Source organism: Astatotilapia calliptera, chromosome 22 (assembly GCF_900246225.1).
Source record: "Astatotilapia calliptera chromosome 22, fAstCal1.2, whole genome shotgun sequence".
NCBI lineage: Eukaryota > Metazoa > Chordata > Actinopteri > Cichliformes > Cichlidae > Astatotilapia > Astatotilapia calliptera.
Window position 1 is genome coordinate 6268882 of NC_039322.1, and position 15607 is coordinate 6284488.

The 15607-nt window shown below is 44.3% G+C and overlaps 1 protein-coding gene across 22 annotated transcripts in view; it reads right to left on the reverse strand.

Moving 5' to 3' along the window:
* Positions 1-15607, reverse strand: part of macf1a (microtubule actin crosslinking factor 1a) — a 230272-nt gene that overhangs the window by 50130 nt on the left and 164535 nt on the right. For all 22 annotated transcript variants that reach the window (XM_026156616.1, XM_026156614.1, XM_026156624.1 and 19 more), the window contains 10 exons: positions 14860-15098; positions 14589-14718; positions 13323-13522; positions 12666-12893; positions 12302-12578; positions 11493-12085; positions 11190-11378; positions 10904-11110; positions 9318-9635; positions 9036-9218 (listed from right to left, as the gene is read on the reverse strand). In XM_026156616.1, the coding sequence (XP_026012401.1) occupies positions 9036-9218; positions 9318-9635; positions 10904-11110; positions 11190-11378; positions 11493-12085; positions 12302-12578; positions 12666-12893; positions 13323-13522; positions 14589-14718; positions 14860-15098 (2564 nt within the window). The remainder of the gene's footprint in view (positions 1-9035; positions 9219-9317; positions 9636-10903; positions 11111-11189; positions 11379-11492; positions 12086-12301; positions 12579-12665; positions 12894-13322; positions 13523-14588; positions 14719-14859; positions 15099-15607) is intronic.

Here is a 15607-nt window from a genome sequence, read left to right on the forward strand (position 1 = left end):
GGACTTTCCACATTATAAACACTTTGGAGGTCAGCTCTCTGAGGTGGATTACACCATTTGATCAGTTTTAGTGTGTAAAAATAGGCTGATCCTCCGTTTTCAGTGACCTCATGTTTCTCTCTCTCACCCACACACAGCACCTGTGAGGCAGCCTGCCAAGGAGTCAAATCCAGAGGTCATCCCCCTTTTTCTTTCTGGCATGCCTCCTCTGCTGTTTTTATTCGAGCCTCTTCCTCCTCCCACACATCCACGTTCACACACCTGACTCGCACTCACTGGGATCTTACACCACCCTCCTGGCCCAAAAATCTCTCATTCAGTGTGTTTGCTCTCAGCCATGGCATTTATTTATTGTTTATTATATGCCATCATAAGGCGGATGACAGTCGCAATAAGCACAAGGTAAACAACCACCATTACAAGCTTTACGGTTGACTACATCACGAAACAGCAAGAATTATATTTGATACTTGTTAGGGTTCACTGTGCTAATGTTATGCTAACATAGCTGTTTTGCTAGCGATCATGTAGCGCATCATTATATACCAGCTAGTCCAACTTCAGTAACCCCACAAACGTCACTGCTGTTTACTTTTCTGTCTTCATTTATGTTGGAAGTGATAGCAGAGCAGTACGTTTGAATTTTTCAGAAATCTCAGTCAGAACATGCTATATCACGTTTAGGTGGAAACTAGCGAGCTAACTTCCTGCTAACTTCTAACTCCGCTGAATTTAATAAATTCTGTTTTCATGGATGCCTGGATGTTAAACGTAATTGTTACACCTGGTAAAGCAGCAATGCTGATCATTTTATTAAAGATGAAAGAATTTAGACAGTTTTTAACTCTCAGTCATGCCGCAGTGTTCGTTTGACTTTGGGACCTGAAGAGGACGGAGTTTTGGACCCAGATTACTCCACGAGGCTCCTGACTACGGTAGCCGTAATGCTCCGACAATCCATCAAGCAGTGCGGCTTCATAGCTTACCAAAGTTGTGCTATGGATATGACGCCGTGTACCACATAAAATTGGTTAGAGGTCAGTAAACACAATAAGAATTCGTACATACACAGGGTAGATTTTTGAGAAAATTAAAGGATTTTAAGTGCGCCTTATAGTGCAGAAAATACAGTACAGTTAACCCAAGGTTCAGAAATGATACAGCTTTTATTCTTTTTATTCAGCATAAAACAGTGAAAGGTTACAAAGAAAGCAAATGCTTAACTTGTGAATTTAGAAGCTTTTCTGTGTCCCTGAGAATGTCTTTGTTGTACTAGTCGCTAAATGAGACCATAGAGTTTGTGCATTTTGCTTTTGCATAACTTCAAAAATCATCAAAGCTGCATCAGTTTGTAAAGATCGCATTGCTGGAAAAAGCCGGTAAGCACCAATAACTTTTCCCACACCACACACAGATCTTATTTACTGTGATAACACAAAAATGAAAGCTTTTTGTCTAGGAAGCCAGCATGGCATCAACTTCTGGGTTTGCCTAGAAAAACAAGTAAAAGCTGCACAGATCTGCTGTGTTTCACATCAAAACTCACAATCTGACTCAAAACGACAGTTTGTTTCTTTTATTTTTGGCAGCGCTGCTGTAACGCATGAAGAAAATGGTTTGCTGGTATGAGCAAGACCTTTTGTAAAAAAAAAAAGACAAGTTGTTTGAAAGGCTGTATACGTTGGTCTGAAACGTGTCTATAAAGTTTAGCAAATATTATATTACACTGTTAGCTTTAATGCCTCGATATTTGGTGCAGAGGTCATAAGAATAAATGTTACACTAATTCTTTTCTAAACATTTTCAAGTGTCAAGGAAGTCTATCTTGGCTTGACCTGCAGCATTATTCAGTTTTATTATGTTTATTTTATTATGCCCAGTATTTGGAGAGAGAAGAATGATATCGAGTTCCATCTTATCGGGTCCTGTTGGACAAGTTTTGTGAAAATATTTATGTCAGTATTGTCGAATTTCTCTGAACTGAGAGAAAGAGCGAGGAAAAAAGCGAGAGCGAGAAGACCGGGCTGAGCTGTGGCATACCTTTCTAATTCACAACAGCTGAAACAATATAGGACCTGAGAGGAGGGAGGCCAAGACACACACACACACACGTATATATGCGCGTTAACTCACACCATCCCGGACACATTTTGATCACAGACAAAACAGTTGCTCACTTCTCAGTCGTTTTCAGATGTATACTGAAGTGAAACATCTGTATAAATGTGTGTGTTATAAAAAGGTCCAGCCGAAAGGCTCAGGTTTTAGGATAAGATAAATTATATTACTTTGATCCAATCGGCCTCTCAGAGGGACAAAAAGAAAATGCAGCAGTAAAAATAAGAGTCATGACCTCAGACACACACTGAATCTGTCTTTGGCTTACACACAGACTCACACACTCGCATTAGACACGAATATGCAGACAGAAAGAGATCAGAGAGACAGAAAGTAGTCCAGGAAAATTCAGAGAGCCAGTAAACAGAGTTGCCGTCCAGATGATGTATGACTTGGATTAGGCGGGGAGTCATGGAAGGGTTACTGGGTTCTGACACACTGAACTCTACTGACAGCACACAAACTTTTCAGTTCCATTAGACAAGCCGAACTTCAAAAATATAAGGCTGGGAGCATCGACTGGATTCACTCTTTCAGTATCATATGTTTTCTATTTGTCAGATTAAGTGCAATTAATCACCTAAACGGTTTTTACTGAATCCACTGAAGGTGACTTCACTGCTCCTGCTTTTGATCAGGACTTGTTTTGATGTTTCAGGGTTTTTTTTTAGCTTTAACATTAATAATAAGTTTTTATATTACACCTTTACATTTGTACGCTGACTCTGTGTGTTTGTGAGTGTATTAGTAATGTTACCACTGTTCTTGTAGTGCAAAAGAATTTTGCTTTTCTCTCAAGAGTCATGGTTAGCTGGTTAAATTACAAAGAAATTACACAATCATAAATATGTGAAAGTCAAAAAAAATCTTCCCAAGAAGTTTTATCTAGGAATGTATGACTAACTGGAAAACAGCACAACATTTGGGGCGCTGAAAGGTTCAATATCTGCATCCACCTTACTGCTGCTTACCGAAGGATAAAGGACTAAATGCGCAAACAACCTTATAGGTGAAAATAGGCCATGTTCCAGCTTCACAGCGGGCCAAATGACGACCAGTGAGCTACTGGCCCAGTTTGGCTCGACTTCTACACCCATCATTAAATAGCTGCTGACACAGTCGGTGCGGGGAAGGACAGTGAGTCACAGGCTTGCAGATTCTTGGAGGACTGAAAACTAGCGCATGGCGAGGTGGAGAGGAGAGACGAAGGAGGCTGACACAGCGGAGAGGAGGAAAAAGGTGCGAGGGAGGAGGATATGGAAGGGGTGAAGATAGAGGAGGTGCGCAGGCATGATTTAGAACTGGGATTTTAACAAAAACGTGTGCACACAAGGACACACAGATGCCTGCTGTGCCGATGTCACCCAGACTAACCAGCCCTTCCCAGGAATGTCCATCTGCAGTTATGGGTTTAGAGCCTCCTAACGCCCCTCTGCTAAATCACCAGTGTGAATATGTGTGCGCGCCTTCTCATCCCACCCAGAGACTATGTCAGCTGCTTAGGGACGAGGGGAGCCAGGGGCATGCAGAGAGATGTTGAAGCCACACCCTGATGTGCGTGTGTGCGTACTTGTGTGTGAGGGTGGGGTGAGCAGACAGCTGAGATTCCGGTTGCAACCCGAAAAAGACTGGAATTAGAAGCATCCTCTGATGCGCAGTGCATACACACCTCTCATCAGGCCACAGAGCAACCCTAAATACAAACACAGATTCCACGGTAGCGCATATGTGAAAACAGGATGGCCAAGTATAAACATGTACATGATAAATGGCAAAACTCTTGCTGGGAACAGAGAGCCAGGCAGGCAGCAGCACTGCCGGCTCATTACATCGTACATGTTCTCCTAAAGGCATATTATTAAATCAGTGCCAATGCAACAAGGGTTTGAGAACGAACACATAGACCAGACTGAAACGTTTTATGATTTACTGGAACCTTTTGAATAGACTTGGACAAAGAGCAAACATTTATGCACCCACTGATAAATGAACTGCATTAACTTTTGTTAGCCTCCCTTTTTTCATCTGGCACGATAATCAGATCAAAGTCCAATAATGTGTTTCATGAGAAAACTAATGTCTCGTTCTGATTAGCTATTTTAAGAATACTGAGACAGTAAAAATGGTAAACATCAGTATGTTAGTACACTGATGTTACTTTTTAGCTCTGCTTACCCGAACAAAGCTGCTACTGGCTTCTTGATTTGAGAGATATAAACAAGCTTTCGGGGTTAAAAATGAGCAAAACAAAGTAGTAAAGCTGCAGTTCTTCTAGTGGCCACTTGAGGCCGACTCGTTAAAATGCATAGTCTCATTATTAAAAAAGATTTGGTCTTTAAAGCTACTTTTTTCCATCATGACAACTCTGCATGGGATTTCTTAACACTCACCTGCCTAAATATTATTAAGACTTCCTCATTAGGGGCGTGTCTGCTTTCTCTGTTAACTCCGTTACTAAACTCAACCTCTCAGCCCAATTCATGGTTTTAATGAACTGAACAGTCTGTTCAAGAAGTTTGTGCCCTGGTTATAGTTAAATACTAGTTTAATTTAGATGTTACTTAGCACTAATTAACAGGTATATGTGCATGTGTACCCATACAGTCTAGTGATGGAGCTTGATAACCTAGCTCACACATTAGCACTTCTTGGTTTGAAATAACAACACAGTGAAGGTCAAAATGCTAAAATCGAGATTCAAAATGAGGCTTCACAAACCCGTGGGTGACATCGAGGTGGCGGTTTCTTGGATTTTCAACCCCTGCCAAAAAACTTTTACATTAAACATCACATTTTTCAGTCAGTGACATCTGCTCACTTTCAGTTTCTCACAGCCAAACTTTTAGATGTTTATCTAAGAACAAAATGATGTTTCCGAGGCTCGGAGTGTCTTGAATAAATCGCAGTGTAACAGGAATGCTAATAAAGAGACAAAGAGCAGAAGGAGACTGCTCTCTCGCACCCTCATTGACTCAGTAAGCCTCTGTGAGATCACCATTGGGAACTTTAAACAATAATCTGACAACATCACCACCCACTCCCATGACCCCATCATCCCACGGCTAGCCTCCACCCATACCCCCCCCCCCCCACACACACACACACACACACACACACACACACACACACACACACACACACACACACACCTCATCTTGAGCCCACTGGTCTTTTTAAGCATTGGCATGACATCATCTCTCTGGATTGGAAAAGGGGTCTGTTGGGGGAGGGGAAGGGGGCTGAAGAGAGGGGAGAGGGGTGGCCCGGTCTGTTTTAGAGCCAGACAGACATGTTTAGGTTTGAAATGAGCCTGGATCGGTTACAGAGAGAGTGAAACAGAGAGAGAGGTGGAGGGGAAAAAAACAAAACCAGGAGGGCTGGTTCACAAAAGTGGACGAAAGACATTTTCTCATCTCAAGACTATTAGAAGACACAGGACAAGATATTCTTCAGCTACCAAGAAAAAAAATGAAAAAAGTCAAAACGGGGTCAGACAGAAGACCAGAGCAACGTAAACAGTCTATCACAAAATTCCTCATCTTTCCCTGTGTATCTGTAATCCTGCCCGATAGTTTGTCTTTTTCTCGATTCTTCACAATATCCCCCCTGCTATCCTCTCTTCGGTGCCCTCCTATAAATACCCCCCCTGCCCCCAGATAGAGTGACAGACCATTTCTCCATGCTCTACATACCCTGCAGACAGTAGCTATTATACATTCTGCCCGTGATATTTTTGCAGTCTGTCTGCACCTCGGCTCACAGTTCACAGCTTTAATAGAGGAAAGGTCTTCATCACTGAAAAACAACACAAACTATTTACCTCTTAAATAACACATACAGACACGCGATGGAATATTTGACTTATATTTTGATTGCGTCTGTTTCACTACAGCTGAAATGCTGCAATTTCACACTGTAGCAAATAGAGTAGACCATTTATCAGGTCTACAGCCATGCTCGTGGCTTTTTAAGGCGGTATGGGCATTTTATTGTCGTGTGTCAAGTTATGTAGCTGTATGTATGTTTCTTTATTTGATCGGAGATTGAGCTTGAGCGATGCTGCAGCTTTGCTTCATCATCTGAGAACAATGAAATCTGTATAGACATTATAGGGAAGATCCCGAGGGCCAGATTTACTAACCAGGGAAAAATAGCGTGTGAGCGTAATCCACAAATAAATTGAACATTAGATAATACCTTCACTGTATTTAATTAAGAAACATTTTTTCTTGTCACCATGCGTATGATGCGTGCTTGTGTAAACTCATTTAAGGGCTAAAATCTTGTTAAGCGATTTCTTTTCTGCATCAAAATGAAAATATGCTGGAAAAGCTGCTTATTATTAATATGAAACATGCTTTATTTGATAAAAAATAATATCAGTTGCCTCTTTAAACCTTGTAAACACTGAAATATTGCTTTGACCTAATTACTCCCAGTCATATGGCGCATTAGTACACCTGCAGATCTGCTCGCTAACATGATTAATTCAAGTGCAAAATATTTGACGGAGCTTCAGACTCTTTGATGTGGCTCCGTTTTTCAAGTGTAGCCTATTTATCTGGATCTCTCCTCTCATCCTTCCCTTCTTCTTTCAGCAGCTCTTTATCTCCTCTATTTGTTTGCTCTCTGCTACACATTCCCTCGGCTCGCTCTCATTAAGAGCCCGGTGAGGGGGAAGAAGAGAGAAAAACCCAGAAACGCACACAAAGAAAGGTTAGTAGGCCAAGAAGGAGGCGCACCGGAAATTAAGATGTTTCAATATATCCGAATAATCAAATTAGGATGGAAGAAAACAAGAAAGGTGCAGAGGTTTAAAAAGTTGAGGATGAAGAGAAACAGAAACAAAGAGTCACATGGAATGAGTAAAAACTCTTCTTTGATCCACCCACGCATCTCGACAACAGCGGAGATGATCGCTCTCAAGGGGACGAGGACGACTCAGACTAAATTTGTCGTGTGCAAAAAAATGATTAGCGCCCATATTATGCGAGTCATCGATCATCCTGAAAAAGCAGGACCTTCCTGGAGCGCCACAAGCTGCAGATGGCAGAAAATGCACTGACTGTGCGTGGGACTCATTGCATACTACTCCTGAGCTCTCACATAGTTGTCTAAAGTGGACAGGATATTACATCATGTCAAGAAAATGTACTCGTTAACGAGAGAAGTCAGACTGAAAGACTAGCCTAGGCCTGTGAACCGAACACTGGAGGTGCCAGGAGTTTCTCCCAGTGGGATTTTTTTCTTTAAATGCAGAACGAGCTGTAAACAGTTATGTCTTAATGACAACTTACAGTATTACAGTACATACAGGATTAAGGATTTCATTATTTAGGTTAATACCTCACTGTAAACATGCGGTGTGTAAACAGTCAGATCCTAAATTTGGATCCACTGGCTCAGAATTATCACATTTCTTACTCCAGTATTTATTTTCCTGCAGTTCAGTCTTCTGCCACAATAAGTCAGCTGTCGATTAAAGTTGTGAAGCAACTTGAAAAGAATGTGCTGTGTTTGTGTCGTTGTAAATCCAGAAACTTTGGGTTATGGGCTGTTAACAGGACAAAATAAACTTCTTACAGAGGTCACATCTTCAGGAGTCCTTCCAGTAATTTTACAGGCAATTTAATTTCTACTCAGCAAATGTGTCATTTGCTTTATTTTTCTTTTCCAATCTTTCAGCTCCAGCCTCTTAGTAATTGTTAAACCCGTAAACTGTAAATTTGCAACACAGGATTCAAAATATTTGATCAAATCTTGGTTTGATTGAAGTCTGAAGCTGGGTGGTTCTGTGGTGGCTAGCAGCCTCTCAGTATCTAATGTTGTATGTTATAAGCTTAAAACCGCACTCTCTGTGTAGTGCAAGCTGTATTTATATGGTTTAGAAAGTTTATGTAACGCCCAGACTACCACCGAAGACTCACGCTGGGAAACGTGTCCTCAAATGCCTCAAATCCTCGAGGTAAAAAGGAGCAGCACAAACAAAGACAGTACAGCCATTCCTTGTGTTTACAGAACCCGAGCTCGTCTCAACCACAAGAAAAGGAAAAAATAGACTCGTTTTGCCTCGGCATCAAATTTAGATCATTTTCCATCACCACAGTGACGAGGCTAACGAGGTAAAAACGCTAGCTGGGCGGGGCTTGAACATCACGAGGAGGGAGGGGCGTCATAAGTATTTGAGGGAGGGAGAGTGCGTTCACATATTGGCTGGAAATGTTGACAGAACCACAACTATCCTTAAAAGAACAGGAGCTGTGTGATTCAGCAGCGTGTCAGGCGTTTCAAAGAGACATGTGACTCAGCTAATCACCGTGTCCGAGTCCTGATGCACAACAGGAGTCCCCCCCACACACACACACACACACACACACTCACCCCCACCCATGTACCTCATGGTCTCTAGAGAGATGAGCAAGAGGAAGAGCACAGATACAGACCCCCTCAGAGACACATATTGAATGTCACTATTCATAACTCACTCACACACACGCAGCTCTAAATCAAAGCTCATGTTACGCTGAAGAGTCGCTGTGTATCTGTGCAATTTCATTTCAATGGCATCATGAGAAGGGAGACACACAAACACGAACAACCCGTTCACCCAGAGCTATTTTAGATTCTTGCATGTCGTCGACGAGCAGACACAATACCCGCCTGAGCCGATGATAAACTCTTGTCTTCTCAGAATCATACATATACTGTAGTCATAACAACGAACAGTGGAAATCACACAATCGAGCTGAATGTAACAAGGAAAAAAGAAGATTTGGTACAAACTACTGCAAATCTGATTCCTTGTTGAAAAACCTCAAAACATTCAGTGACAACGAATTCAGTGGCTGCAAACTCGCTGCTTTCACAGTCACACACACAGACTGCACACATCCACGTTAATAACCAGTGAGTCCTACCTTGAACTCCTGCAGCTGCTGCTTAATCATCTCCACCTCTGTGCCAACCAGGCCCTGCGCATTCAGATTCTCTTCTGCTCTTCCCAGCAGGCCTTGCAGCTCAGCCACCAGCCTGTAGAAATCACGAACACGGTCCGCAGCATCCTCGATTTGGTCCAACCTGGCCTGGCCGCGTTCACTCAGCTAGAGAGCAGAAAACACAAATCAAGGATGTTACTAACATTTACCAAAGCCGCCACGAGTCAGGATAACCTCCATCACATCAGCGTCCTCTTCACTCACCTTGCCGGCCTGGCGGCTCAAAGCCTCCGTCTCCCTCCTGAGTGCGAGGAGGTCGGGAGAGGAGCCTTCGCGCCGCAGCATGGTGGTACACTCTGACGCGTGGCCCTCCAGCTCAGTCCTGAGGTTGGCCAGACGGGAGAGGAAGCCCTTCAGGGCGTCGGCCTGAGAGGCCAAGGAGTCCGCGTCGCGTCCAACGGGACTGAAGGAGTCCAGTTCATCATCAAGGTCGGCGAGACGTGAGAAGACGTCCCGCACGTGAGCCTGGACCTCGCCGACGCCCTGCAGCCGTGACTCCAGGGAGGAGCAGCACTGCTCGATCTGATGGAGGAGGATAACAAGTATTTAACTATGATTGTACTTGACCTTAAAATGCATTAATTTAACAACACACGTTAAAGAGATTTAAAAATACAGCAGCATCTGCCTTACAACTGAAAGACCATCTCCCCACGTTTTACTCTGACATGAAATCTCTTTTCTCTGAAGCGTCAAACCAGAAAACATCACAAATGAAAGGGCAGAAAGAGCATGACGACTTTTTGCTTTTCAGTGCAGTGACTACTTTTTTGGAAATATTTTCTTTTCTTTTTAAAAAGCAACAAAAGCAACAAACAAGAACCAGAAATTTAATAAGAATAGAGACCCAGTAATGATATCAGCTTAGAACAGAAGACTGCTTGTTCAAACCACAAATTAATCAGACAGAGAGAAGCCTGTGTGGTAATATTTTCTGTCCAAAGCAACAGCTCAAGGCTAGAGAACAACGTGTGACCAAACCAGAAAATGATGCAACACAGCAGCGAGTATAAATAGATTTCGTCTGTGTAGGTGCAAGGAAGGGACAGTAGAAGCATCATTGCGCAAAGCACCGCAGAACTGTTTCCTCGGCAGCAATGTCATCAGATCGATAGTTTGTCTTGTTTTAAAAAAGGTAAATAAAACATCTTAGAGGATCCCAGCGTAGCCTGATGGCTTCGATACTGTATACAGTGAGAAGTTGTGTGGTAGTTGTGACCTTAAATGGAATATATGGAAGCTGGATTGCAGAAATAAGATGAAACGTTATGGGCGCTGAATTCTGAACGCTCTGGTTTACATTTCAAACTGTGACAAAGTGCTGAACGTCCACACCGACCATACACAGCATCACTACTATAACATTAACAGCCAAACTCCTCTGACAGCTATAGCTGTTCTGCTCTCCCTCAGTTCACTGGCACACTCACTAGATCAGACACCCTCTCACACAATGACCCTTGGAATAAATCGTTCGTCCGGTGGTAAAACATGTCTTCAGTCCAGATTGCAAAAATTGCTGGTTGGGTTTCATCAACTTTTATGGCTCCTTTCATCACTGCCCCTTTGTCACATCCTGCTGTTTTACCAAAGCATGTTCCCGGGTGGCAGATTTGGCACTTTAATATGTGCATCAAGTATATTTTAGACAATTCCAGGCCACGTACAGGTAATCAGGGAATAGGAAGTTCACCCTTTTTGATAAACACAGATGTATCTGATGCCCGAGTACATTAAAGAAACTTTAACAAACCCCCTCCCTTTTTAATTACAATGACCCTGCTCCCCACCTTGTCAGTAACATCTTCATACTCTTTCTCTGCATCTTTGGCCTGCTCCTGGAGTCTCCGTGTTCCCTCTGTGCTGCCTCCTGGTGTCTGGGGTGCATCCTGCACCAGCCCCTGAGCCAGGTCTCTCAGGTAGACCACCTGAGGCTGCAAGGATCTCAGACTCTCCTGCTGACTTCTCAACCTCTCCAGGCTTTTGGCACTGCATGCCTGAATGTGAAAGAAGGCGATGTGGTCACTGCTGGCAATAACGTAAGTGTGAAGGTTAATGATCAATGCTTTTCAGTACCTGAGGTCCTAGAGCCTCCTGCACTTCGATTTGGTGCTTGGCAGCCTCCAGTCTCCTCTCCACTGCCTGTCTACCTTCTTCAAACTCCTTCAGACGGCTGGCCAGCTCCTCCAGCTGGGCGGTGCGATTGTGGAGGCTTTCGCCCAGTCCATCTACCCTCCGGTTCAGCTGAGCCTTCTCATCACGTACCTACAAAAAAACATGTGTTTATCATTTACTGAACTTTAGATTTTTTCATACATTTTAATCTTGCATCGCCAATCAGATGAATGGATTTATCAGTCTCCATATTTCAGTCCATACCTCTTCCTCCCCGATGCAGCACTGCTCCAGCAGCTGATCAGATGCAGCATTAAAGGCTTCAAGTAGAGGTTGTCGTCTCTCGATGTCCAGGGACAGATTTCGTGCTTTCTGCGAGGCTTCATCCAGGGCAGACGAGTCAAGTGATGGTTGTAGCTCTTTTTCTTTCCCTTCGCAGTCTGCTAACCACGGTACCAGCTCAGCCTTGTGCTGCTGGTAAGTTTCTGCTTTGTTCAGAGTGTTTTTCAGTCTTGCCTCCCTATCTGAGATCCTGTGGTTCAGGCCCTCCCAGTCCTGTCTCAAGGAGGTCAGACGGGCCTGCAGGGCTGAGCGCTCGTCTACTGGTAGAGTGGCGAGGAGCGACGCTCCCTCAGCCTGGATCAGCTCGTAGGAGCCTCGCTGACTGGCAATCCCACGCTGGAGCTCATCTGTCTCTGCCAGCAGGGAGCGAATGGCCTCCGGCTGACAGGGCAGGGCGACGGTTGATGATTCTCTAGGATCTGTCTGCTTGTCAAGCCAGGAGCGCAACTCCTCAAACATCTGCTGGAACTGCTGGGTGGACGACAGGGCAGCCTGGAGCTGAGACAGACCGTCAGCTAAAGGAAAGAAAAGCAGAGCAAGAGGAATTAGAAACAATCACCAAACAAGTACATTAATAAAAATGACAAAAAGGACTTCAGAAGGTTCTGATGTATTTATCAGTGAGTTAGTTAGTAGCAGGTTTTTGCATCAACAATTATCAATCATAACAATAATAAAAATTGTAAAATAGTAATGATAATCATTCAATGTGCCACATAAACTCCACATACCTGCACGCTCCTCCAAACTCTTGAGCGGCCCGCTGACACCCTCCAGTCGTTTGCTCAGCTCTTCTTTCAGGTAGGGTTCAGCCACGATGGCGCTCAGCTCCTGACAGAGCTTCTCCGCCTCGGCAAGCTCGGTCCGCCTTCTCTCCAGCACAGATCGGATCTCTCCGGTTTCCTGCAGGCGGCGTTTCAGTGCCTCGGGTTGAGCGCTCAGTGAGGCCTGAGCATCCAACCTCTCACTCAGAGCAGACAGACTGGAGGAAAGATCTCGGAGCAAGGCCTGAATGGGAGATTAGAAATGTTTACCACCACATGAGGAATGTGACTCAAGATTCTGCTGAAACCTCTCGACTTGTCTCAGTCTTACCTGGTACCGTTCGCTGGTTCCTTGGGCCTGATCGATGTGGTTCGACCTCTGTGTCAATTTGCTCGTTAGGTCCTCCCACTGCTGGGAGATGGAGCCCAGTTCAGAACGCACCTCTGCCAGGTCCTTGGGGTCCTGAGCAGAGTCACCGGTCTGGGAGAGGATGCCCTCAGCTGACTGAGTCAGCTGGTCAAACTGTGGCCGCCGGGTCTCAAACTCCCGCAGCATGAACTGAAGGAAAGAGGAAAGATCAAAGGCATCATTACAAATTCAATGAAGTAACCTGTCGATATCAAAAACATACAATCTGTCTAAGAATTGAAAGCCTGCAGAAACCCCCCCACTTTTTCTTGTGCTGGATTTTCATTGAACATCACTGTTTCACCTACTCAGAGCTTTAATTCTTTTTACATTTTCTGCCACGTACTTGTAACCTGACACAGCAGATGGTTTGTTAGACAGAACCATCTGGGAACTTGTCCGTGTAAACTGTTGCGAAAAGAGCTGGCACTTTCAAAAATACTTGGCAGGTGATCTGTCTATCACCGTTCACCACGGGCAAACTTCAACCTATTAAATCAGCGAACCAGAAGATGAAGAGAAATTTGCACATAGGACCACATGGCCAACAGCACTTCCGGCTTTATAAGGTGAGCATACCTGTGCTTGCTGTTTCTGTGTGTTGAGCATGTTGGGGTCGATGCTCAGGGGTCCAAGAACGCTCATCATCAGCTCCTTCTCCCTCAGCCAAGGACCCAACTGATTGGCCGCTGAGGCAAAGCTGCCCAGCCTATCAGCGCACGTCTCGAGCTCAGTCTGCCTCTGAGCCGCGGTCTGATTAGCCGTTTGCCAGCGGGAGTCTGAGGAAGTAATCAAAGCAGACGTGAGAAAACTTCAGTCAAACTGTTGATGAACGTGTTTGTATATTCCTCATCTAAAAACTAACCAAAGGGAACAGATTGTTTAGGGAATATTTTTTCATTTAGCTGTGCAACATTACAGCTCAGTCATATTAGATTTTTCTTCCCCTGCCCCTCCTACCTCTTCTGTCTCCTTCACTGACTCATGTTCTGGGCATCCTGCAGTGCGTGTGTGTGTACTCGGTCCACATGGCTTTGAAAAGACTTTATGAAATATGAAATATAAAGGCCTCCTTCTTGGATTTCACCTTACATATTTCTGTCTCTGTTCGCTCATAGGGTAAAAATATCAAGTATTCGAGTGAACAAACAGCTCCGACAGGAACGCTTCCCACTCTCTCCCTGGACGGTATTGATTTCACCTTCTCGTCATCTCATATAAAAGTTATTACAAATTCTGAAGTAACGTGCAAGTTTCCTTCAGAGCCATTTTCAACTAAGCAAAAAAAACCGTCATCTTTTAAGGCCATTTAAAGAAGTCTGGAAAGATTACGTTTCCAGCACAGTCTACATCTACAGTCATCTGCATTTTTATCTGTTTCTTATTGTCCTCTCATATTTATCAAACTTGACATGAGGGAACATAAACTCCCTGACTGCTACGGGTATCACAAGTCATATTTCTCTAAATCAGCGTTTCTTTGTGTCAAGCCCCTCAGGCAGTGTTTGTTCTCTACATCACTGACTTGCATCTCCTCTGCGTGAATCGCTCAGGCTTTGACACAGTGCATCGTCTTCATAATGAATCTCTCCAAAAGTACTGCGCAGTGCAGTGCTCATTCCCGTTTCCTACACACAGGATTTACTTGGGGTGTACTGCACAGGTAAGTGCATACTTGGCAACTCATTGAGCATCCTTCATACATTTATTTTTTCATCCAACGGAAACACTCCCATCACATTATTTTAAAACTACGCTAAGCTCAGCCCTTCCCGTCTCTTGTCTCCATACTAGAGGCTTGTCCAGTCCTACATCACCTTTTCCGCCGTCACCTACAGCACATACCTATCTCTTGCAGCTGTTGTCTCCAGGTGTCTGCTTCTGGTGAATCTGGGTTTTCAGCAATCAGTTTCCTCAGCGTGCTCTTCAGCTCCTCCACCTTTCCTGAGTGCTCGGCCAATTCTGACAGCAGGGCCTGCAGAAGAAAAACAACGTCTGCATATCAAAGCTATTCAATAAAGCAAACAAAACTTGGCGATAACAGACAACAGATGACTTTGCTGCATTTTTACCAAAGAAAAAAAGGCACCACAAAGCATTAGAGTCTATCCTTTACCTTGTTCTCCTGGGCCTGAGCTCGTACCACCTCCGGTTTGGAGGGAGAGGCGGTCTGTGCCTGTTTCAGGCTTTCCTCTCTGTCTGTCAGCCAGCTCTTAAGCTCTTCTGTGCCCTGCCTGGCCTTCTGCCTCAGCTCCAGCGAGGCCTGCTGCTGACCAAGACGCTCCTTTAACTCCCCGCCCAAAGCGTCATATCGACTGTTCACATCAGACACTGCTACCTGGAGCTCTGTCAGATCTGAGGGCCAAAAAAGGCATAAACCCCGAACATATTAGAAAACCCCGAATACACCAGAACAGAGAAAACCAGCAAACAGGCAAAAACTCAGAGCAAAAGGATAGGAAGACCCACAACTGTACATAAAGAGAAACTTTGGAGTGAAGCAGTGGAGACACCAGTATTTTTTTTAATGTAATAAATATACCTGCTGTGTTTTGGATGGACAGAAAGCCAGCAGTGACAGGACAGAGTGGGGGCACAGGAAAGGGTAAAACAGAGAACACTCTCTAAAAGCACCACTAATGTAGGTGGTGGTCAACTCTCTGAGGTTCATGTTAGACTCTCATTTTAACCATGTGGGGTCTGCTGCTTCTGACTACACAAAGGTTGTGCAGCGGCGTCTCACTGGCCTTTGTGAATACGCGTGCTGCTGAGATGTTATATAATAAACAGCGAGTGAAAAGACACCACACGGTTAAGTCGGGCTTGATGGAGAAAAAGGACAGAGAGCGAGCTGGAGGGAGAGC